The sequence below is a fragment of the Carassius auratus genome, chromosome 15 (assembly GCF_003368295.1).
Source record: "Carassius auratus strain Wakin chromosome 15, ASM336829v1, whole genome shotgun sequence".
NCBI classification, from domain to species: domain Eukaryota; kingdom Metazoa; phylum Chordata; class Actinopteri; order Cypriniformes; family Cyprinidae; genus Carassius; species Carassius auratus.
The window spans coordinates 12,474,991-12,501,407 of NC_039257.1; the positions used below are offsets into that span (position 1 = coordinate 12,474,991).

Below are 26,417 nucleotides of genomic sequence, written 5' to 3' on the forward strand. Positions count from 1 at the left end.
TTATAAAAATAGAATATTTTATATGAAATTTTAACAGAAAATTTTAATGTTGAAAATAGTTCCTAATACAAAAAGATGATAAATAACATTTAAATACATCAAATTAGACCAAGGACTACACACACACGCACACACACATATATACTGTATATATATATATATATATATATATATATATATATATATATATATATATATATATATATATATAGTTTAATAATATGGATTTCTAAGAATTTATTTTGGAAAACGTAAAAGGCATTTTTTTTCTTTTGCAGCCTCAGATTCCAGATTTACAAATAGTTGTATCTCATCCAAATATTGTCATATCCTAACAAACCATCAATGGAAAGCATATTTATTCAGCTTTTAGGTATGTATGTATAAATCTCAATTTCACATTTGAAAATTGACCCTTATAACAGGTTTTGTGGTCCAGGGTCACATATTATAAATATACAAGTCAAGATGAAACATCGAGAAGACTACATGTCTCTATGTCTATTATGTTTCAATGTCTCTCTCACTCACCATCATCCAGAATGACCATCAGTGGAGCTAGAAGGTCACACATGCCTTGCACATAGCCAATCTCCAGATGTTCCCACACGTAACTGGATCATAAAATAAGGACAAAGACATAAGAGACTGAGGTCGACTGAGCCTCAGTTCAGCCGTTTTAGAAAATTAGTTAGTCTGTGATTTATGTTTCGATTAATCTAACAGACTGACTGATTTGAAATTCAATGAGCTGCTATTCTGAGAGAGTCACACACGGCCGAACGAGAAGACGACAGATCAGCGAGATCAACACGGTCCTCTACTGACCTGCACATGATGTTTCGCAGTTTCTCCAGGTTGCTGGTAGTGAAGTAATAGTAGTTACGATCGCAGCGCTGGACGTCTTTGTCTATTCTGTGCAGGTTCAGAGCCACCTTGTCCAACAGCTCAATCTGCTCACAAGCACATTGACCAAACAACTGACCAGAATAAATCATTGTCCTTTACAATTTTGACTGTGATAAATGTAGTAGATCTGTAATGGTGTATCAACTTAAATAGATAGTTCACCCAAAAAAAATTTATTACTCACCCCCATGTGGTTCCAAACCCGTAAGACCTTCATTCATCTTTGAAACACAAATTAAAATATTTTTGAAGAAATCCGAGAGCTTTCTGACCTGCATAGACAGCAAGGGTACTACCACAATAAAGGCACAGAAACATAGTAAGGACATCTTTAAAATAATCCATTTGACATCAGTGGTTCTACCATAATTTTCTGAAGCTACAAGAATACTTTTTGTGTGCAAAGAATATAAAAATAACTTGATTCAACAATTTGTCTCCTCCCTGTCACCCTGTAGGGCCATTTTGGGAGGAATCACAATGCATGTGCATGCTTTGATCTGAACGTAAATAATATTACTCTCGTTCGGTATTTAAATTTAAAGTCGTTATTTTAGTTTTATTTGAACACAAAAAGTATTCTTGTAATTTAGTAAAATTATAGTTGAATCGCTGATGTCACATTTTAACAATGTTTCCATGCCTTGATCATGGTAGTACCCTTGCTGTCTATGGAGGGTCAGAAAGCTCTTGGATTTCATCAAAAATAATGTGTTCCGAAGTTGAATGAAGGTCTTATGGGTTTGGGACAAAATAAGGGTGAGTAATTAATGACAGAATTTTCATTTTTGGGTGAACTATCCCTTTAAACAGTGTCTTAACGTACCGTATAAGAGGAGAAGGATGGTGGCGTGCCCTCAGTAGTGGTTGTGAGTTTGTCCAGCTGACTGCAGAGTTTGTCCTCACTCAGGGAGTCCCGTCCACCCTGCTCCTCCAGTACCCCAGTGGGTGTAGTGTCCTCCTCCATGCTCTGTCCGTCATCGATGCTGGACATGATTTGGGAATGTCCAGATGCTACAGAGTAGTTCCTGGAGGAGGGCAGGCCTGAGTCTGGAGAGTCAAACTCCACCAGAGGCCTCTCGTCTGGAGCTAACATGGCTGGGGTAACCACAGTGGTTAAGGTGGGAGTACTTCCTCCCTCACATGAGGTGTTGTGACCCCCTGCGTCAGGCTCATCCACAGACATGAATACCTTAAGACAGAGAAGAGATGGGATGGATGGGATATGATGACTTTAGAAATGAAAATTCTAAATGGTAACATAAAAAACACCCTTTCTACCCTGTCAAAATCATCTCTTGTTTCAGTAAGCTTTATTAGTCCATGTTGCTTTAAATGCTAATGAGTTCTATTGACCCCACCCCTCTCTTCCGTGGGATGACAAGCAGACTGTAAACTTCCGCCACGAAACTTGCTATTAGCACTTATTAGGAAAGGCGTTTGCAAATATTATAAAAAACCCTTCTACTGGATCATGAAAGGTTTGCGCGAACATAAACACATTTTGGCACATCAGAGGGCGCATTCCCTTCAAAATCTCAGAACAGACTGATTTGAGAAAGGGGATTTTAATATAGGGATTTAAAAAAAAAAAAAACACTGGGTGGATTTTTATCATTATAGGGTGGATGTGTTCACACACTTCCAACACACATTTATGTTCAGACAACATGTAAAGTGAATTTTGCCTCCGATGACCCCTTTAAAGAATTGAGCAGTTAGCTTATCAACATGCTAAAACCAAACAGCAAATAAACATACATTTCATTAGGAACTCAAAATTATGTAGGCCTAATCAAAAACAAACTATTTGACCTAACATCTTTGTGTGGCATATATGTTAATGTTTATTAAATTACTGAACAGTTAGCTTCCCTTATGAAACAAAAATATATTGCAGTATATTGGAAAATATCATATATTCAGGCATATATTCTTATATATATTTATTTTTTCCAATATATTGCAATATATTGAAAGCAGCAAGCATTTGTATATTTTGCAATATATTATATAATATATGTATCATCAATATATTATTAAATGTATTCAAATATATAAAATATTAGAAAATAAAAAGGGAAAATAATATATTACAATATATCACAATATATTTTAAGAAATATATTGGTAAATATATTTTCCTTTCGTAAGGGTTATCCCAACAACACATTATTAATAAACATTTAATACTAAAAAGTGTTGGTATGTAATCAAAAACAAACTATTACCAAATATTAGTCAAAATTTGCGTATGCTTATTCAAGTATTGAACAGTTAGCTTAGCAACATGCTAACATGATAAATAACATACATTTCCTTCAATACTCAAAAGTATTGAAAAGTGAAATATAAAATGAACTGTTTTACCCAATATCTATATGTGGCATGTATGTTTATCCATACTTAAGTTCTGAGTGGTATTGAATATTGTAATAAGTCAAAGTGACGTGACATACAGCCAAGTATTCATGCTCTGCATTTAACCCATCCAAAGTTTACACACAAACCGTGAACACACACCCAGAGCAGTGGGCAGACATTTATGCTGCAGTGCCCGGGGAGCAGCTGGGGGTTTGGTGCCTTGCTCAAGGGCACCTCAGTCATGGTATTGCCGGCCCGAGACTCGAACCCACAACCCTAGGGTTAAGAGTCAAACTCTCTAACCACAAGGCCACGACTTCCCACGTATAAATAAATAAAATAAAACAATTGTTGTGTCAGGGACATAAATATGTTCACCGCTGACCACTCAGCATAGGAACATGCTAATTACTAACTACATTGAAATGATCTGCAAGTAAGAAAGGATTATGTGCCATATAAGGTTCTACCTTATAAGAGAATCCCAAAGCATTCACTTAAGTGATTCTGTGAGTGTTACTATACTGCCTATGTAGGCAGCAAGGCAGCTTGCTAGGTTTGTAAGCAAATAACCTATACTTACTTAAACAGAGCTTGTGACTGACCTCGTTGCTAATGGTGGAGTCCCTATGGATGAGTCGGAGGACGTGGCTGTCTATACTGCTCCCTGACGACAACTTGGCAAAGATGGCCGACTGCATCTCTTTTTCCCGCTGCTTCACAATGACCTCACATGCCTTCCACTCCCGCATCACCTGCTGATACCTTGCTGTGATCTTCTCGTCAATCTACGAAACACACGAGGGCATGTCAGACAATCAGAACGTACATCACACCAGAGCAAACTATTGTGACAAAGAAGAGTGCTTATAAAGCTTCACCTGAGCCATGTCTTTCTTGCCCATCCCAAACTTGTAGTGGCCCAGCAGAAATGGCCACACCTCCTTCCTGATCTCATGCTCCACCCCTCCATAGTAAACCAACCTCAGCAGCTCCAGCTCCTTATAATTCTGGCAAGAGAGAAAAAGGGACAGATGGAGACAGCGGGACTACTGCAACCTACGGTAGATGCCACTGACCGCTAGTACCCTCTAGTGACCGGAGCTGAAGAGTACTAGGCTAACCTTACAGTCTTTCTGATATTTACTCCACACATCTTTGCTGAGCCCTCCAGAGGCTTCACTGGGCTTGTCCGGAGGGACAATGTTGTGGTTGACCAGTGCTGAAAGGTGCGTCCTCACAGTGGACAGGTGCCGACAGTAGCCCAGCCCTACAGATGGAAAAGTGGCATGAGCGCATTACAACACTATATGCACAGCTGAGGGTGTTTTATACTAATTGATATGAAAAATTGCACAGATTTTCTTTGGACTTACAGCCATAAAACGCTCGAGACACAATCTGTCTCTTCATATTTTGGCACAGCGTCTTCAGTGGAATACTGGACACAGAAGGGAAACATCCGTTACATCTTTCAATACAGGAGGACTAGTCAGATGATTTTTGCAAACATATATGCAAACAACAGCCAAACAGCATATATGCACTCAATAAATGATTTAATATATTCAATTCAAGTTTGTTTGTATACTGTTATTCACGATACAAATCGTTGCAATGCAACTTTACAGAAAATTAAGTTTCTACAATATTTAGTAGTAGCTTATCAGTGGTGACTGTCAGTGTATGTGCATATGGCAGAAATGGACAGAAAAATCAATTAAAGACGTAATCAAACAGACAATGAACACTATTAACAGCAATTATTTTATTTAAGTTTTTATCTGGGTACTTATGTCTCAGGGATTGTATCTGTTTTCTTTTGGTAATATGAAAGTCACTTTAAAAATGTCATGGAAATTTTTCATTATGCTTTCATCACTTTTTGTTGATTTATGTATCAGTTTTAATGTCAGAATTTGCATCTTAAAATATGAAAATCCATTGAAAACCAAAACACACATATTTATTGTGTGATAATGATCTATATAAATCTGTACAAAAAATAAAAGAAAAGAAAAACTGATACAACCAACAATATTAATACTAATGAAGTTTTCACTATGGTTAGTCTCAGAGCAAGTGGGCTTGAGATGAAACAAAGAAAATTTAAGAAAAATATCATCACCCTACTGTCATTTCCATTAAATGTAAATAATTATGCGTAAGTGTAAGGATATTATTTATTTGTACATAATTAGGATGCATAAAATGCTACGCAAAACAACATTTCCAGAATTCCAGAAATGTTTATTTTCCACCACATAATAACAAAAACAATACAGGATGGAAACGACAAGATTAAATAAGATTATGATATAAGATCATATTTTATACGATTAATAGATTTACTTTAAGCTATTATGCATTATATTGACCAAAAATAACAGTAAAGATAACGTTACAGAAGATTTCTGTTTCAAATAAATGCCTTTCTTTTAACTCTCTATTCATCAAAGAATCCTGTAAAATCATGTTTTTTGACACTGATATTTCTTTAGCAACAAATTAGTGCATTAGAATGATTTCTGAAGAGACTGGAGTAACAAGTACTGAAATTAATTTAGATGTAATTAAATTAGATATTACATTTGTATACAAATACAAAACGGTTGTATTCGGTTGTATTAATAATTAACAATATTACTGTTTTTAACGGGTTTTCTAACCAATAAAACTCTCACCGGTCATGCATGCAGGTACAGCTCTCTGGAAGCTCGACGGAAGCGATGCTGCCCCCAGTGGAGCAGGACAGACAAGATGACATATGACTGGTGCACTCGCCCTGCTGCCATGACAACGGGCTGCCGCCAAAAGCCTGCATCTCCTGCATCATGTCCCCGTGGTCTACTAGGGTGTGGGAGTGGAATAGATAGAAAAGAGGCAGAGCGAGAGAAAGAGAGAGAGGAAATAAGAGATGAATAAGCAAACATGAAACCTGCTCCAGTAACCTGCATTTGAAGAACATATTTGAGATATATAGGATCATTAATATTACTAGGATCATTGAAAGTGGGTATTTTCTTTCCTCTCAGAGTTACTCTACAATAAGAAGCTGTTGTACGATGGAAAGCTGTCATATGGGAATTCATTTCACATCCCTACTGGACATCAAACATCTCTACTGGAAATCAGGCTCTTGGGATGGACATAAAGCATCTGATTCAGCTCACTGAATTTCAGGCCTCAGCTCAACCATGAGATAATTAAGGAAGAGTAAAATGCATCCTAAACTGCATTTTAATATATCTGATTTAAATGTTTTATAATATTTAGCAATTTGTTCATTTTGAATGGTACTTAGATTAGGGCTGTCAATCAACTAAAGAAATTCATTACATGGATTAAATCATATATAATTTAATTAACATTAAACACATTTACTCATATGAATTTTGACTGAGAAAACATCTCATTTAAAACTATTTTAAAACTTTATTTTGGCAGATACAAATCACATAATAGAAATTAAGAAAAGTGCCTCTAGATGTTGTAATATGTGTTTTATTTCTATATTTCTTTAACATAAAACTATCCGTTTATCCATAGGGGCCATTTACACACAACTTACTTTTGCATTATGTCTACCATGTTTTTTTTTTTAAACAGTAACTGTACGAGTCAAGTGTTGCTGTTTCTTAGCATCTCTCGCCATGAGCTCTGCAATTTTAAAGACACCATATCTCTGGTTTACAGTAGATTGGCTTTTTAAATATCCCTTTCTTCTGCCCCATTCTTTTGTTTTTTGATGTAAGAACATGTTGCTGGCACCACATACTCTAAGTGTGGTTTGCCAAAAAGCGTTGCCTAAAGGTTTTACTTTAAAGGGATAATTCACCACACAATGATAATTTTGTCATCGATCACTTACCCCCATGTGGTTCCAAACCCGTAAAAGCTTTGTTCGTCTTCGGAACACAATTTAAGATATTTTGGATGAAAACCAGGAGGCTTTTTACTGTCCCACAGACTGCCAAGTAAGTTACACTGTCAAGCCCCAGAAAAGTATGAAAGACGTCGTCAGTGGTTCAACCGTAACGTTATGAAGCAACGAGAATACTTTTTGTACACAAAAAAAAAAAAAAAAAAACTTTATTCAACAATTTGTCTCGTCTGTTTCTCTCCACATTGCCGTAGCCACATTTTGGAGAATATGAGCTGAACGCAGACAGCGTACGCTCTTCTGAGTCAGCCGCGCCACAAGTTGTGCTGTTTTCTTTCAAATCAAGCGTAAAAATACATAAACATGTGGAGAGAAACAGAGAAGACGAATGGCAGTCTATGGCCTCCCAGTTTTCATCCAAAATATCTTAAATTGTGTTCCGAAGACGAACAAAGCTTTGAAGGGTTTGGAACCACATGTGGGCTAATTGATTAATGACAAAATTTTCATTTTGGGGTGGAGTATCCCTTTAAGCTAGAACTGCTCTGTTTAACGTGTAGGTGGAAAACAATTAATTGCATATTTTGTTCTTTTTAAAATAATACCACTAAAAAGGATAAATTGACAGCCCCAATTTAGACGTACTTTTCTTTTTCCAGATATTTCTTCCTGTTAGAAATGGCCTTAAACACACATAATGAAATCAAAGCAAACCTAAAATATAAGGATATCAAAAACATGCATCTATGAATGAAGAGAAGGGAAAGGTGTAAAACGATGCAGGGATGCCATGCCAGGAGACCTGCCAATCAATCGATCAATCAATCACAGTGTCACAAATCAAGCCAGGCACTGGTAGAGCTTGGAGAGGAGTAAAGAGGGACAGACAGTAACCACTCCTACCATGCTAGATGCATCAGATTGAACCATCACAAAAATAAAGACAAATCAAGAAGACCAATGTACACTGTGTGTAGTTGTAAAAAAACGTGAAGAGAGTGAATCAACTGAACCAAAAAAAGTCAATAGTAAATGCTCTTCACCTTAATTCTTCAGGTTGGAGCTGGTGACCTGTGTGCAGTGTGTACAGTGTGCACGGAGAACATGTATTCAATATCTTTCCCTAAAAGTCTGACGTGGCCTATGGGACTTTGGTAAGGCTATGATCGAATGGGCGACGCATTCACGGAACGATTCGTGATTCTACTACACCAGAACCCCACAGGACCTAACTGATATAATGAAAGGTGACTGCAGTTAGTGAAGAATTACAGTGAACAGCATTGCAGAAAACCGACTCGACACAGGAGGAAAACCAAAACAACAATGACAACTCAAACCAAAGAGGAAAAGAGAGAATTCACAAAGGGAAGAAGACACAGTTCTGACAAGTAAGCAGTGGAGCGCATTCGCTGCAAAGTTTAAACGAAAATGTAATACATAACGTGTGCAAACTTGACATGCAAAGCCCTCAAGCATTTGCCAGTGAAAACAAATAAAGACACAGAACCTAAAAATAACCAAGACCTCTCCAAGGACTTACTTAAGTCAACCAAAGAGTGCAAAAGGAAAACAGCAAATCATTGGAAGCAATGCAGCCTGGCCACCACAGTCAGGCCCAACAGTGCAGAGAGGAGGAGGGTCTGAGCTCCATGAACGCTCATCATACCTCCTAGGGCAGTCAGGGTAGTGTCGTCATGTATGTGTGTGAGAAGGAGAAAGACAAAGGCAGAGTAGTAGTGTGACAACGTGGCAGGGCAATGGAAGCTCTCCCAACTGTGAGAAAGGTTAGCGTAGGTAACCTCCGGTAAAGGAGGGGTGGAGGCAAAAGAGTGACGACAGCGGAGGAGAGAGAGTCAGGGGAGAGAGATGTGCACTGTACTGACCTCACACACACACACACACACACACACACACACACACACACACACTTAAAAACCCAAATGTGAAAATAAGGGACATTCAGTGTTTGTGTGAATAATAAAAAATGCTTCAACATTAATATTATGTGAATTTAATTAAGAATTAGAATTTTTCTACATAGTTAGATGTAAATATATGCATTTTAGCAGAATACACACACACACACACATACACACATACACACACAAATATATATATATATATATATATATATATATATATATATATATATATATATATATATATTATATATATATATATATATATATATATATATATATATATATATATATATATATATATATATATATAAAATAGGAATAAAAAAGTCAACATTGAAATTATTAAAAATTTAATTCAATAATTAGATTTTTTTTTTTACCTAGTTTTTTTGGAGAACTATACACATGTTAGCCAAATAGATTTTTTTTAACATTTATACTTATAACAATTTATTATATCTAATATAATAAACAAAATAATAAAACAAAATAATACAAAATCTTTGACAGTTTAAATTATGCAAATAAAACCTATAATTCAAATTTTCTTACCATATTGTTTTGGGTCAGAACTAATCATTTTAGCAAAAATTATATGCGCATATATATATATATATATATATATATATATATATATATATATATATATATATATATATATATAACACACACACACACACACACACACACACATATACATACATATATGTTCTCTTGTGCAATGGAATTGCCACTTGACCTAGCAGCAAATATTACCATGGTTACAAGCATACAGATCAGGCCAACACTTTTAAGACTAACAAGGGAACCATGACCCTCGAGGCGCCTACTGTGTCTCAATCTGTCCTCACTGACCGACAACCGGCCGCACTGCTGGGTCGCTGGTGGTGGGGACCAGGTAACAGTTGGGAGGGAAGGAAGTGGGAGGAGAAGAAGGGTGAAAAGAAGGAGGGAGAATGAAGTGGGCCACTAGTGATAAAAACCTTTCATGGCATTAGGATCTGTGAGGTTCCGTGAGCAGATCATAGAGATCATAGCGTGAAGTCTATCTTCCTCCTCCTCATCGTCATCCAGAGAGGGCGCACGACTGCCCGTGGTGTGGTGGTAGTTTATAGTGACTGCTTGGGCAATAAAAGAACACAGTTTAGCACCCGCCTCTGACACAAAGTCACGTTCCACTCACACACACACTGCAAAAAAAAAATGTTATTTGTATTTTTTTCGGGTTTTGCAGTAAAATATATAAACATTCTTAAAATGAGCACAACTGCATAACATATTAAGTCTTGTTTTCAGAGAATGCATCTTGAATTAATAGTTATTTAAATTGTTTCTACTTGTTTTAAACCTTATTTTAAGCCTTATGAAATTTCAATTTATTAAACTTAATTTTTTTTATGATCAAAATACAAAAATCCTCAATGTGAAATTTCAATCATAAGATTATAAACTGATTAAAAAAAAGTATTTAAAAAAATTTGAATGTTTATTATTTATTGAATTAAAATGTAATTCAAGATATGTTCTTTGAAAACGAGGCTTGATATCTTAAGCAATTTTGCTTCTCAAGTAAATGAATGTTGTTTTAAGGATACTCTGATATTTTAACAGGAAATTAAGCCAAAATATATATATATATTTTTTTTTTTTGCAGTGCATGTATACACAGATATAAAGAGGAGCACTGTCATCCCAGTCAGAACAGTTCAAAAATCTAAAGGCTGCGTCTAATACTCACATCCCTTCCAGAAGCCTCCACAACGGCTGTTATGTTCCACAGAAAAGTGATAACAAAACACAGACAACAGTGATATGTGGGGATGGTGTCTGATGCATATGGGATGATATTAGACTTAAAATCACTGCATGAACTTTATGCATGTATCTTATTAACTACAAACAAATGCCTTTCGATAGCATTCTGTGGAATTCAGGATTAAATGATTGTGCAGCAATGTGAAAAAATACAGACACGTTTGTGAATAAAAATGTTCTGTTCTGCATTCCTACATAATAAATTGCTAAAAGATCCTAAAACATGCAAAAAAGAGTCATTGCATTTGTGTATCAGGTGACGTGTGCATTTATTGACATCTTGTTCGAGTCCATCTTGTTTGGTTCATTTGGATTTTGAAACCTCCGTTCTGCCCTTTTAGCCTTGTCCAATCTACACACACAGCTCGCAATCCATATTATTATTATTATTATTAATACAAGGAAGGAATAACTGACAATATGCCACTGAATTACAGAAAAAAAATATTTTCAATAATTGACTCTGAAAGAGATGTGAATGAATGCACAAATCATGTTCAAATGTTCAAATCATTTAATCCTGAATTCCACAGACTCAAACTGAAAGGCATCTGTTTGTGGTTAGTAAGATACATGCATAAAATGTATGCAGTACATGGATAATTGTGCATGGTTCTATTAATCATTTTGAGTCTAATATCATCCCATAGATGCAGCCCTTTTCAGCATTCACACATCAGGGAAATCAGGTCTGACTGAACAGTGGCTGGGAGTAATGGATTGTAATGGGAGTAATGAATCTGAGTACCAACCCCAAAAAAGCACTTTTGGATGCTTAAATCACACTTAAAATTATATTAATTTAATTTAATTACATATTCATGAATATTAATGTGTGGCTTTTAAGTGTTTGATCCTTTTGGGGTCATGGATGGATGGATAGACGGATGGATAGATGGACAGATGCTGGATGTGTGAAGAGAGACAGAGATGTCTGCTGAGCCTCACTTGAGTCTTGACGGTGCCCTGGATAGACGATGCGAAACACAAAGTCTGCAGCGATCTGCTCCTCGCCATCTCCATCCTGATCCAATAAACGGGCTGTGCTGTTCCTCTTACGGAGCTTAGGGAAGACTTTACCCTGTTAAGCAAACACACAAAGTCATAATCAAACTAAACTAGACTTGTCACTTCAAATAGGGAACATTTCGTTATTAATCTGCAGTTTGTCAACCAGCAAAAAACTAGAATGTGATGTTTTCTTCATCAGAAACGATTTGGAAAAATTGAGCATTACATGCCTTGCTCACCAATGGATCTTCTGCAGTTAATGGGTGCCGTCAGAATGAGATTCCATTAAAAAATCATACTGATGAACTGGAGTCAAGTGGATTATTCATTATGATGATTTAATTAGCTGTTTGAGCTCTCATTCTGACGGCACCCATTCACTGCACAGGATCCACTGGTGAGCAAGTGACATATTACAAAATTTCTCCAAATATGTTCCAATGAAGAAAAACTAATCTACATCTTGGATGGCCTTGAGGGTGAGTAAAATTTCAGCATCTTAATTTTCATTGTCATTCTAATTTTTGAATGAGTTGGATTTTTGAAATTTTACTGACAAATTTCAACATTCTATTACATGATTTGTAATAACTTCTGTAGCAAAACACTCACCTTGCCCTTCTGGGACCAGAGTGGGGGCTCAAGCTGACCCCGGGGCAGTAAACCTGTCTCCAAACAGGACAGGAAAGCCAGCAGGTGGCCCCCAGGAGGAAAATGCAGAGGAGGCCGCTGGATCCCATCCTGACTTACTAACACCAGAGTACCTCCACAGTCCGCTAACAGAAATTCACAAGAATGTTAAATGAAATATAATATAATTAAAAATCCGATATAATGTGAATAAAATCAATAACTGATACTGAAATATGTGCTACACTGAAGCGTAATATCATAATAAATATAATAATTATAAAATAAAATAAAATAAATTATATAAGATAAAATAAAATCAGACTTACGGCGCTGGTGACAATGAATGCAGACGATCTGTCTTAAAGGCACACTCAAAGCGTAGTCCCAGTAAATACTATTGGGTGATAAAAAAAAAAGTGTGTGTGTGAGAGAGAGAAAATTGAAAAGAAAACAGTCTTTTCAATAAAATAATCAATGTTGTTTTTGCTAAATAATCTTACATTTAGATTGCTATTTGTTTCTTACAAACATTTCAACCGTATCATTACAAACAAGCAAGCTCATCTTATGCTTTTCCTGTACTGTACATCATCTGTTAAAGTAATTGCTCTGTCCAACCTAGTAATCCCGGACCAATCAATTCAGTTCCTACATGTTAAGTTCATTTGTAGCTAAATGAATTGCAGTGATTGACCATCTCAAATCATTCCAAGCTCTTCCGGCCCATTTTATCTGATGACCTAATTTACCAGATTTGCCCATGTGTGTAGCATATATTACCTCTTCTCCAAGTCACAGTCTCCCAGAGTGCCATTGATTAGCTGATTGGGCGTCCACTTTAGTGTGAGTGTTTCGGCCGTCTGATGAAGAGACAGGTAACCACGCAGCACTTCCATTTCCTTCTTCTGCAAAGAACAAAGTCTATTCAATAAAACACAGTGGCTTCCCCAACTGTGTATAAAGATATCAAATATAATCAGCAGCAATACACACTTTTATTTGCTTATAAGTAAACATGCAAGAAAAAGAGAAGAAAAAAAAGAAGAAACAAATGAGTGTGATAAGTAACAGAGTGACATAAATAAAACGTCTCTGACGATTTACTGTGATGATGAGAGCTGCGAAACGCATCAGGTTTCACACAGAAATCCAATTAAACCTGAATCACTGCAAACCTTTTGGCAAGGGTTGTCTAAACTATTGATTTCTAGAAGTCCTTGCCAGACCCAGCATTCTCTGTGCCCAGTTACATCAGTCACCATTGCAAATCTCACAGACACTTTCATGCACACATTCACTTTGTGCCTGACTCATTTGATGACAAATCTAATGTGGTGTAAAGTCTAATACAGTCTGCCTTTTCCAGTTCACAAGAGTAGCCAAGTAGCAGCCAGGAAGTCCGTTAAAAATGCCAGGGAAAGCCATCTGACCATTCATTACACAAGGGAAGGCAACAATTTGAACAGTTCTACCTATCTACACCACTCTGGCTCAAACCCCATTATCAGCAGCCCTTGAGATCCAAATATCGATAAGATGGTATTCATTGATCTAAAATCAATCCCTTTTAATTACACTCATCAAAAGAACTGTAGATGTTAATTAAACTAGTTTTCCTGTAATTGCATTTGCATCTGTGTGTGTATGTGTGTGTGTGTGTGTGTGTGTGTGTGCGTGCATGCATTTGTGTGTGTTGTCTTACCGGTTGAACGAGTACATTGTTTTTTCCGTAGAGCAAGTTAATGCGTGAGTTTTGGTGCAGGGATTCAACGTACTCTCTCGCCGAGGCCGCAAACTTGTCCTCAGACATGCTTCCAGAGGACTGACGCTTTCGGATCTGAGGAAAAAACATCAATATTGGATTTTAAATGGATTATTTACTAGAACAAAACAACTGCACAAACACCCCTATACATATGCTATTCTCACCCCAAGTGCAGGCCTGCGGCCCGGGGACACTTCTTGGCCCCTGTGGGCCCCGTGAATGCGATGCCTCTGGACCAGCTCATTTGCTGACGGGTCTGTCCAGAAATGATCCGACGTCTTGAGCTTAGTGTATTCCAGAGCGCAAGGCCCGACTATAGATGAAAAATATCGATTTTAACACAAAACAAATTGAATGTGACAACATATTGTGATGCAAGAGTGAATTATAATAAAATAATAAACGTTAACACCATTTGAACACAATGTTTAATTGAACAACATCTATAAATCTCGATTAGCTGTAATAGGAGTAGATCGAGTGTGTTTTATGCATCAGATAGACTCACCCAGCAGTGCCGCCAGTATCGGGCCAAACACAGAGTCGTGCATGAGGGCCTCCTTTTCATAATACTTACTACAGACACACACAAACAGCAAACACACAATGGGTATGTCAATAACCAGAGACCTCTTTCAAAGGCTGAACAAATAACACATTATTTTACAAGCTTCACATGACAGCCCAAACAATCACCGTGGACAAATGATAAATGTCAACCCTTAATCTTGGCAAATTTGCCACTTTGCATAAGAGAGATGAGCAATGCATGTTATGCAGCCATTATTATTTAAGAAAAAAAAAGGCAAACACACATATATTAAAATTCCATATGATATCAATAAGTGAAATTTACAAAAATGTTTCATGTTATGCTAATAACAGATAAATGTTTGATATTAAAAAATGTTTTAATATTCTTTTATAATTCTAATTTTCTTTAATACTTTGCCTAAATAAATTCAAATAATCACTCATAAAATGTCAATTTTAAAATTCACAACATTATAATGTAAAGTACAAAAAATAGTGATAATTGTTTGCAGACTTGCTAAAGATTATACTTTTTTTTAAATGCTAAAAACAAAATCATAATTTTTTTTATGAACCGAAGTACAGTACTGATGCTAATTACCTTGCATTATCCACAATATACTGCAGTATTTTGTCCAGAACTTTCTCAAAGAGGGCCGTGCGGACCCATATGTGCTTGATGGCCTGTGCAGAGAGGGGCTGAGGCGCTCGGCCGGCAGAGGAACCCTGCCTCCGGAGGGGCTCCTGTCCTGTGCTCTGGGTTCTCCTGAGAAAGACCATCAATAAAATGTTCAAAAATTCATACACATTATAACAACACATAAGTGTAAAGAGTCATTACAAACCAAATTCTCTTATGCAACCAAGTGACACAATAGTAATAATCTTTTTAATGAACATATTCCCCCCAAAAGTTAAAAAGAGCGTTTTTGCTAAGACTAGGCTTCTATTTGTCCTCATATAACCTGCTAAAATCCTATACTTGCATTGTCTGGTTTTATGAAAGAAGCAAGAGACACAAAAGGGATTATGACTGTGCCGGTCAGTGGATGTTTCTAAGTCCATGCACTTCTCCATACAGCATCTACCTAGCTGCTCATCTACAACAGTGCAGGAGGGCCAGATGAAGTCACAAAACCCACTTGAATCTGCCGGGCCGTTCAGCCAACCGGGACAACACACACATATGCACACAAAGACAGGGACAGAGCATATGTCATCCCAAAAGACTCAGAGCATTAGAAGAGATAAATCCCACAGATAAAAGACTAGTAACACAAGAGCAGGAACATCTAAGATGAGAGTTGCATCCTCGGACAATCAAACCATCAACAACAGCAGGTCGGACAAAATCCCCGTAGCTGGCCCTTCGAAAAGACCTGCCCCCCTTAGTTTCTGTTGTTATGTCCGACAAGCCCTGGCACTCTCATTCACACCACACATCATGTTCTCACAGTGAAAAATACTTCACGGAGCAAAGAGGACACTGAAAATGTGTCGACAGACAAGACAAGCAGGTTACTTTTGGCTTTACAAAGTGTCATTTTTAAGACATTCCAACAATAAATACCATTTTGTGGCTCTACAATGTGTTGTGACAGGAGGCTTGTTTAAAATGGCACGTTAACCGATCATCTCTTCCTCTTTACTATTTATTAGCTAGAAATAAACCTGAGTAAATATCAGAAGGTATATTGTTTCAAGACTTCAATAAACAATTTTACACAGTTCCGGCATTATGATTGGTCAGAGTGCCTGTCAATCAAACTCTCTGCGAAGGGTCAATTACACTATTGATTAAAAGTCTGCGGTCAGCAAGTGAGATTAATACTTTTATTCAGCAAGGAAGCATTACATTGACCAAAAGTGATAGTACATTTCATTTAGTCTATATACATTTCAGTACATTTTCTCTTACTTTGAACTGACAGAAAATGAGGGCGAGTAAATAAATTATTTTGGGATGAACAATCCCATCTTCAGGCTGAAAATAAACCTGGACTATTCCTTTAAGCCAGTCTTTATGACTAAGCCCGTCTGAGATCCGTTCGGAGTCTGTGGAGAGCTGGGAGGACTGCTGTAATGTTGAGCACACCGCTGAGAGAGTCCATCATGGGTGTAAGCCAATAACACCCCACAGCCATCAATCTCCCTCCAGCCCGGACATCACACCACATCACAGATGCAGGCACGGCACACCAGAGATGAAGGAGTCTGCTGTCTGGGCCACAGCGCCCTCATCTTCTCTGATTTACATAAGCATTGATCGCATAACGGCCAACCACTTACATTGTGTGTGTGTCTGAGTGCTGGCTACAGCGGTGGACTTTCAGTATAAACAAGTAAATAAATCCCTGTACCTGAGATGAGCTATGCAGATGCTATGGAGATGAAACTGTGCATTTCTGCTCCAAGAGAAATAATGTAGAGCATCCAGTGCAGCATTAGAGGTCCGTTAATACAGATGCAATCAAGTCCATTATGAATCCACAAATTAGGGCTGTGCAAAAAATCTAATGTGATTTTAATGCGCATCCTGTCAGTAAAGGCGCTCCTATAATTAGTAGTGTATATCCAGCACGTCCGTTTAGTTCAGGGTTGCCAGGTTTTCAAAACAAAACGTGCCCAATTGCTTTCTTAAAACTAACCCAATCGGTTTCGTTCCAGGCGATAAAATACACGTTTTTCTTCCGGGGTTCCCTTGGTAAAATTTGCATGTTAGGAGCTAAATATCAAATTATTGGGATTGGGATCACTTCGACCTGCAGACATGAAAAACAACCGCAGACTTGGCACCACTGGTTGGCCTTTACTACACAGAGCCGTAGTTCACTGACAATCTACACAAAATAGATTTCAAAATTTCACGGCTCTGGGTAGTAAATGCATCTCCACCTGAACCAGTGTTGCCAATCCTAATAAGGTGATATTTAGCCCCTAAAATGCCAATTTTACCAAGGCAACCCTGCCAAAAAAAACATGTATTTTATCCCCGGGATGCAATTTTTATTCGGGAACCCCCTGGATCACATCACAGGTGCACCTTTAGTGACTAGATGAGCATAAAAATCACATTAGATTTTTTGCACAGCTCTACCACAAATAGCACATATTTTTGTACAATGGCACCAAACTGTTTAACTTTTTAACCGTTGTTCATGGCAACATACAGACGCTACTTTCCAATGCCTCATTTTTTATACCAACGCAAATTAATTGCCATCTTTCAATCTTTTGATAGATGACTAAAAGTTCAGGCGTCTGCACTCATAAAGCAAGAAAACAGATTTTTTTGTAATAATTATATCTAATTATATCTAATCATTATATCTTATCATATAAAAACTAATTATAATTGTTAAGCTATATACGAGTGCAATAAATGAAATCACTTAAAGTACAAATGTGTTTTGGGTGCAATATAACTCTTGCATAAGAAAGTAATGACATGCAGTTGCTTAATTAGACTGAACTGCTGCGCTAGAAGTATTCAACAACCAGCGAGCATCTTGTTGCTTTACTGTAGATGATGACACCAGGGTGTTGCTGTGGCAACATTAGTAACCTAATGAGTGCGGTGGAGGAGGGGTGCTTCAAATGGACAGACAGGGAACACCACAAAACACGTGACCTACAGCACTCCACATTAATGCTTTAAATGTGTGTGTGTGAGAGAGTGGCTACTGTACAGACACACCAAAGTGGATTCAACTAATCTCTGACCATAACAGAGATGTGGAGTCACCTGGGAATTGTGGCTATTAGGCCAGAGTGGTCCGCTCTTGAGTGGCACATTGGCCATGTGGCTCTGCTAATGGAGAGTTAATAGGAAAATAAGAAGCTGACCGAAGCCCCTGGTGCATCCGCCCATACCATTCCTCATTTAGAGTGCTGCAGAGCCAGTCTTCTGTTTAAAGCCCAACAAAGCAGCAAATCATCCCTCTCCACACACCAGATGTGATCTGCTTCCTGCTTTCATCATTGTCTGAACAGCTTATCAGTCATAAAGCATTGCTTAAATCGCTAATACGATCAGTTCCAGTTTATGGCTTTCTTTGACTTTTAGCATCTCTACTTATAGTTATTGTTAAAAGGAAAGTATGTCATTTTTAGCAGTTTGTGGTTTGAAATGCAGAAACGAAGTATTGCTGTTTGTTGGAGTGGTCTGATATATTTACTTTTAGCTAAACCATTGTCATGAATATGGGGTGCTAATTTTACAATTCTGTTTGGAATATTAAGTGTCGTTCACAACTAGAAAGATAATTAGAAAGTTTCGAAAACCATTCTAATTCTAATAGAACTGCGAAACAACAGGGGCAGTACAACAAAACTGCAGAGCGCGATTATAATAAACAAAGTTATCGTCCACTAGTGTGAACACTAGTTATCATTTTAGTTATCTTTATAGTTTTACAGTAGTTCTTGGTGTGAACAGACCTTTAGTAGTTCAGAAATATTACTTTTGAATTCAACATAAAATACCATTTGCAATCTATTTCATTTTGTATATTGACATATTTAAGATTGAAACATTAGTAAAGCAAATCATTATAGATCTTATAATAATACTACTTTAAATACTACAAAAATACTACTTTAAAAAAATGTAATGGGGCCTATTGAGAATTGGTTGGATTGTGAAGGTGTTTCAACCTAAACGTCAGTTTACCGCTGATTATGAAGGCTTCTTTTTCAAATCTATTGTTATTTGCAATTATTTCCATCAACTTTGTAAACTGTAAATCTGTAAGATTAGCCAACAGCCCACATGGTCTAGGTGGTGTCAGCTGAAAAGAAAGTGCTTTCACAAGTGAAGTTTAATAAATTGATAATAATAATAATTTCAAGGAAGTAATGCACATTATTTGTGCGCAGTAGAAAGTCAGACCTGGTGATTTCGGCCTGCTGCTGTAGCTGTTCTTGTACTTTGCGGCAGATCTCACTCGCTGTGGTGTTCACCTTGCCGATCTTGGTGAAGAGGGCGGCGATCTTATCGCTGCGGAGGAATCCCGCCGCTCTTCGCTTCAACAGGTGGCTTAAGCAAGCCTCAATGGAGCCTGCAGAAACATAGAGGGAGGAGTTGATAAGCAAAGATCATACAAAACACTGAAAAAACTTAAGCAATTAGCATATTATTATTTCTAACAGCTTTATGTATTCCTTTAATAACAGCCATTTGTTTTCACATGTCAAATTTTTAATTCCATTTCTTTCCCAGGAGGCTTTGCTATCGATGAACTTGCACGATGCAAGGGAAAATCTTATTTCAGAAGTAATTGAGTTCTGCCTCATACTCCTCATTCGCTTTTCGTGAGGTAAACAGCCATGACAGGAGTGCATTGCAACTGGAAACAAGATTTACTGCTGGTTCCTAAAGCACAGCTAAATATTTCAGTAATTCAGACTCAGGGTGAGCTACCTGTTACCGCTCCTGCTTCTGCTAGTATTCAGTCCCCTTAAGCACTGTGTGCTCACTACAAAAACAAATAAACAACGGCAACAGTTCCCCAATCCCCTAATCTCACCGATGAAGGATGGAGCAGATGTTCATATTGGTGTAAGTCCATCTTTCTTGACACTTAGCCAAGTGCTCATGTGCCAAGAACAACATAAATCAAGATGCATGAGGAAACTTGCTTGGCAAATGAAATCAAGATAATTTTTTACATGATTGCAATGAAAGGCCAGTTATGACATTTGCATTTGTCAAGACAGCGGAGTAAAGTCTACCTGTCGACTCGCCGCATGATTGATGCTATCAATATCTCAGCAGAATCTAGGTCCTTTCGCTGCCACATAATCGACTGCATTTGTGAAAACAATCAGATGTTTATGGCGGTAATAGCACTTTTATTGCTTGGCTTGTGCACCCGGGGACAGCGGCTTCAGGTTTTTCCTTTAAGAACCTGTTTGATATATTTAGACAGCTAAAATGCACATTCGTGAAGGGAAAATGGGGATTGTATTGGTCTACTGTAGTCAAGATTCAGGGGCCTCCCAAACAGCAGGGCCCTTAGGCATATTGTGAGAATCAACCACTTTGCCATTGGTTTTCAGTGAGAGTTAACAACCTTTTTTTTTTTTTTTTAAGTTGTGCAGACATGATCAACAAGCGGCAAATATGTTGCTAATCTACACCTCTAATTTCAGAGCATACAAAAAGATGAATCATCTAATTGGCTACTAAGTGTTTCCCCCCTTGAGAACCCAGCACGATAACTGTCTGCTCCCAAAAGCAGCTCTGATTTGAACAGTAATGCCCTGAGAGGTACTAAAAAAATGCCACTTCCTGTGTCTCTCTGATCCATCTTCCATTGAGCAACAAATGTGCAGGAAAAGCGCTGTGCAGTTGAGAAACAAACTGAACGCTCCTGAAGATGTATTTACATAATCTCTCTGTGCCTGCTGGTTGAACGCCTTCCTGCATGCACCCATACACCCACAAGCTACCGGTTCTCAAACTCGAAGCACACGTTTGAATGCATACAACAGTATCAGGCAATAATAATGCATACATACATAAATAAACTCATAAAAAACACTTGTGTCCGGCTCAAAAAAAATTTTCCTCCAAGTGTCGACTGTGCCAAAAAAAATCTTCTCAAGTCCTTCACTGACACTGTTGCCTCCTTGGTAAACAAGCTCAATAACTTAAACAATAATAAATAAATAAATATATATAGAGAGTAATGATGCTCAAAATTCAGCTTTGCCATCACAGGAATAATGTTCAAATATAATCAAATTTAAAATAGATATTTTAAATCACTGTATTCTTGACTTACTGTACAGACCCAAACTTTTGAACGATATGTAGGTCTATATACAGTATAACAAACCAACCACAAAGTTGAAGACACATCCAAATACATTCTACCATCTCATATTGGTAAAATGCTTTGTGTGTTCAACTGAAGAAAGCAATCAAACAATACATACAGGAAATCAGTATCCCATCACAGATACATTAAAAGGCCTCATCTGATTCAACTGTAACAACCTCCACTCAATAAGAACAGCACTGAAAACAGAATCTGACAAACCACATGGGGATTTAATGAGCAACAGATTAGACATATTACCTCATAAATCATGCCGTTTATGATCTTTGCTAGTCTTAACGATGCATTAATGACCAAAAGCCTCCCGTGTTCTTTCAGTCATGGAAACTGAAGTATGTCAGGTTTAGATACTTACTTCTTTCTCAGTTTATACAACTATATGTAAGCCATTGATAGGTTCCTTTCCTTCATGACAAATTACAGAGGGGTTTGCTCATATATCAACATTGGCGGGTTAGAGAAGAAGATCTAATTAGACTTGTAGCCCAATTACCCACAATCCTTTGTCAAACTTGTACCCAGCTTGTCGACAGAATACAGCAGAACACATCATCTAAAAGCCATAGCATTGATGCAGAGTACAGCTTTTGAGATGCTATGACATCGCACACGTGATTGTGCTCACAGGCGACTGTATACATTGATCGATGGCCGTAATCTGAGCTACTATCATCTCTGTGAGACGTGGGGGGCTGGATGCCGGCGGCTGTGCGCGACCGCTGCCGTCTGTAGGGAAACGCACCTGTGACTGTGCAGTCAAGCTGTGAGTCACAGTAATAGATGGTAATGAACTGCATTTCTGAGGTACTCGGCAGCTGCACAGAGCGTGGGCGACAGGGGGAGGCGGGGGGCTCGAGAAAGAGTTGAAGGACCATAGGAAAAAAATGATTAAACAAGGAGTGAAAATGAGTGGCAGAGAAAGGCAGGCCAGAAGAGTCAAAGTGATGAAGAGTGAGGAAACGAGAGGGGAGAGAGCGTGAGAGAAACTACAGACTCAAAACCAGAGATTAATAGAGGAGAATAAAAAGAGGAGAAAGACAATGGCAGAGGCTGAGTGACTCATCGCTCTCTGGCATGAAGAAGGTTTAGCACTGCTGTTCTTATTAATCAGCCTGATCTTTGTCCCTCAGTCTGGACTCAGGCTCTGTCCTTGAGCGCCGGCCTCATGTTCACAGAGACATGTGAATACCAGTGACATCCAGCGAAGATGAGATGTTCCACTGGAAGACAATATATGGCACTGATCATCCCCATTGAGAAATTCTGGTTTGGAAAGTTTGTGAGAGTATTCGATTCAATATGATCCAGTTCCATTATTCTAATTCAATTCAATGAAATATGCTGAATTACTGAACACTTTCACACCAAAATACAATGTTTGTCCTTATTTCCTTGTCATTGTTTATGCTGTTAATGTTAACTAAAACTAGAATGGATTTCAGTAATTTAAATAAAGCAGAAATTAAATTAAATATAGGTTTTAAATAAAAAACGAACGAGAATTTTAATTTTTGCACTGGCAATAACTGAAGTAACATTAGTTTTAGTTGATTTACTATAACTGAAATAAAAATTAGCTAGATACAAATATATATTAAAAAAAAGTGACAAAAGCTAAAATCCCAAAAAATGATTTTTTTTTTAACTGAAAATACAAGATTTTCTAAATATGAATAAATACTAAATTATAAATATATAAATTATATTAAAATATTTTTCATTATTTTATTATTATTTTTAATAATATAAATTATTTTAATAAATTATTTTTAAAACAAGACTATGAGGGATAGCAGTACAGTGAATTCAGTAACATGCCAATTGTCCAGCTGATGAGACGTCTTTCTGATGTAATAAAACAGTTATGTGATCTTATGCAGTTTATAAGGATTTATAATTACTTGTAACTAAATTATGAGGACTTTTATACAGTGTGTGCCACTGTAAAGACTGTATGTCTATCCCTCAGCATTGAAATCATCTGCATTATATTCAGTATGGTGTCTGTTTAAGGTGTTAATGGTGTTCTAGCTTTAAACCTGCCATGACAAGTCACACTTAACAACATTTTAAAGGAGAATTTTCTATATAGGCAAAGATTATGTCAACAACAATGGAAATTTCAGTATGGAAAATTGGTAACCAGACAGTTTGAGTCTCCTCACTTACATTGTACACTGGTGGAAAAAGGATGAGACTTAGAAAAAATAAATATATATTATTTTATGTTTCGCAGAAGGAAGAATGCCGTATGGCAGTGGTCTCAACAGGCAGCCCCCAGAAATAATATCTTGCCAAGTTAGGCTTTAAAGTACACATTTCTTATTCACAATATGAAAAGAGGAAATAATCATGGTTCATTAAGAGCGTGACTCAAACATGCCATTAATGTGCTTATTGAAGTCCTCTTTTATTTTTGTACTTATTTTATCCATTCCGCATCTCCCACATATGTGTGTTTTAGCAAGGCTGTCTGTGTTGTAAGTTGGTGAATGAAAATACTTGCCAGGTTACGTGTCAATACTCTGCTTTATTAATTTATCCAGTATAAACCCCAGACATGGTGAAACAAATGTGGCTTTTCTTAATGATTGTCCTACTACAGGGTTTAACCGTGCGGCAACCTCCCGCTCTCTCTCTCGTGGAGCCAACAAGGAAGTGACTAAAACTGTAATTCATCGACTGGTCGATGGAGGCTGGCTGCATAAGGGAGTCAAAACTTTACAGCAGAAAAAAACATGTTTAAAGACTGGTGCAAAAAATGGTTTTGGTCTATATAGCTAAATTTACCCTTCGTGACAACTGTGAGGGGGGTGAATTTTTTTATAACTCATCCGTATAAATTATATTAAGACTTAAAGTTCTGCATAATTAAGGGCGTGACCACTTGACTGACAGGTGGTTTGGCTTCGGCAGCTAGCTCCTGCCTTTTTGCCCATTTTCAATTGTCCGCGGTGATGCTCTGCCAAGATGGTGACACCCCGCTCTGCACACTTTGAGCTTCAAAAACGCTCTTCAGGAGTCTATGGGTGACGTCACGGACACTACTTCCATGTATGTATATATATATATATATATATATATATATATAATAGTAGGCCTTTATTCTGGCCCACCTCTAGTGGCAAAAAATTTTTTTGGCCTGATGCCAAACTTACCTGCTGATCCCTGCTATACGGGTTTGGAAGATACCTTGGGAGGAATTGAGAATTAAAAAGCATAAAGTAAACACAAAGTCTTCATCATGATGGCAAACCACCATGCTCTACTGATGTTACGCTCAAAAGATAATTCTTTGTTTTGTTTTTTTTTTACATCTGGCACCACCAGCACCCAAAAAAGTTTCCTGCTATTTCGGTGAGTTTAAACAGTTAGACACCTCTATTAATAGAGGCATCCATAGTTTTTTATGAAAGGAGTCAAGTGTGAATACAGCACATTCCTGTCACCATGAAGCTTGCAAGATGGCAGTCTAAACATTTCACACACACACACACACACACACACTCACACCCTACACAATCTAGCTTGAAGGAATCACACATATGTACACAAACACACCTCTGACAGTATATGATGCATTCACCCCATTCCTGCTCTCAGGACACCTATGAAAACAGTAAAGACTGACAGTATATCCAGCAAGTGGAATAGATTGTAATCCAAATATCTGAGGCCACACTGAAAATCTGGGAAATACAAGAAAAGAAAATAACGTCAAATGAATAAACGGTACATTCACACCGGGCGTTTTGCGTGAATCTTGGTGCTGATGCGATGGTCATAGTGACAACAGCCAGCCACATTAGTATTCTGGTGTTGCATCACGATTTGCCAGCGTCTGCACCAGGGTATTTGCATAAGGCGATCTGATTGGCTGATTGACACAAATTTGTCGAATTCATGAAGCTCAAGTACTGCTTTTAAAAAAAGATGGACAAACTAAAAACTAAAAACTAATAGTCACAAACATTTGTATGCATGCCTGCATTAATGTAATGCAGTAAATCATAACTGATGCATACATTTACATGCTAAAACCTTAAATCTGACACAGATACTATTTAAATGTGCTTCCATTTCAGGTCATCCTCTCACACCAGGTGATTAAATATTGATTTACACCAACAGTCTGTGAGACGTATGGCGGTGATCACAAGCCTGAGTTTTGTCTATTCTCTCCGAACTGAGAAAGGAAGGTTGAACAGAAAACAAATCTGCATGCATCTCCCTTCATCCACTGTGTGAAGGAGAGAGTATACTTCATCAACGCTTTCTTTGTCTAAGCACCTTCAATCAGCTGAGGGATGCGCAGCACTCAGCCGCAGCTGCTGACACTACAGGGAAGAGCAGAGCGGTCACCAAACACCTGTTCCAGAGATGAGAAAACATGTCAATGCTGATCCATTTGACAGAAACACCCACAGGGACGTATACAGAGAACATTCCCTGATACTGCTGTCAGAGACAGTGATGCATTTTAGGGACTATTATTAAAAAACAAGTGCAAGTAGACTTTGTTTTTGGCACTGACACCAGTACTTTTAATAACACCAGTTTTTAAACAGAGCTTAACAATAATGAAGAGATAGTTTTCTCCTATACTGTATGTGGAATATCTCCACTATAGAGTTAGATATAAGCAGACTTCCTTTTACTAAATTAGTTTTAGTGACATTGCTCTTGCTCAAATTCACATCTGTTCTCCAGAGGGCCATCTCTCTTCTCTTCAA

At 37.6% G+C, this 26,417-nt stretch overlaps 1 protein-coding gene across 5 annotated transcripts in view; it reads right to left on the minus strand.

Annotated features, from left to right (window-relative positions):
* LOC113115135 (small G protein signaling modulator 2) overlaps nt 1–26,417 on the minus strand; it is a 43,835-nt gene that overhangs the window by 2,900 nt on the left and 14,518 nt on the right. The window contains exons 3-20 of one of the 5 annotated variants that reach the window (XM_026282444.1): nt 19,731–19,899; nt 15,441–15,605; nt 14,814–14,881; nt 14,470–14,618; nt 14,243–14,377; nt 13,321–13,445; nt 12,867–12,934; nt 12,520–12,683; nt 11,845–11,977; nt 10,065–10,202; nt 5,958–6,120; nt 4,650–4,714; nt 4,398–4,543; nt 4,155–4,283; nt 3,879–4,061; nt 1,736–2,101; nt 829–953; nt 532–614 (exon numbers count right to left, since the gene is read on the minus strand). In XM_026282444.1, coding sequence (XP_026138229.1) covers nt 532–614; nt 829–953; nt 1,736–2,101; nt 3,879–4,061; nt 4,155–4,283; nt 4,398–4,543; nt 4,650–4,714; nt 5,958–6,120; nt 10,065–10,202; nt 11,845–11,977; nt 12,520–12,683; nt 12,867–12,934; nt 13,321–13,445; nt 14,243–14,377; nt 14,470–14,618; nt 14,814–14,881; nt 15,441–15,605; nt 19,731–19,899 — 2,574 coding nt within the window. Of the gene's footprint in view, nt 1–531; nt 615–828; nt 954–1,735; nt 2,102–3,878; nt 4,062–4,154; nt 4,284–4,397; nt 4,544–4,649; nt 4,715–5,957; nt 6,124–10,064; nt 10,203–11,844; nt 11,978–12,519; nt 12,684–12,866; nt 12,935–13,320; nt 13,446–14,242; nt 14,378–14,469; nt 14,619–14,813; nt 14,882–15,440; nt 15,606–19,730; nt 19,900–26,417 lie in introns of all 5 variants that reach the window. The other 4 variants (XM_026282445.1, XM_026282443.1, XM_026282442.1 and 1 more) reach the window with 4 other exon arrangements.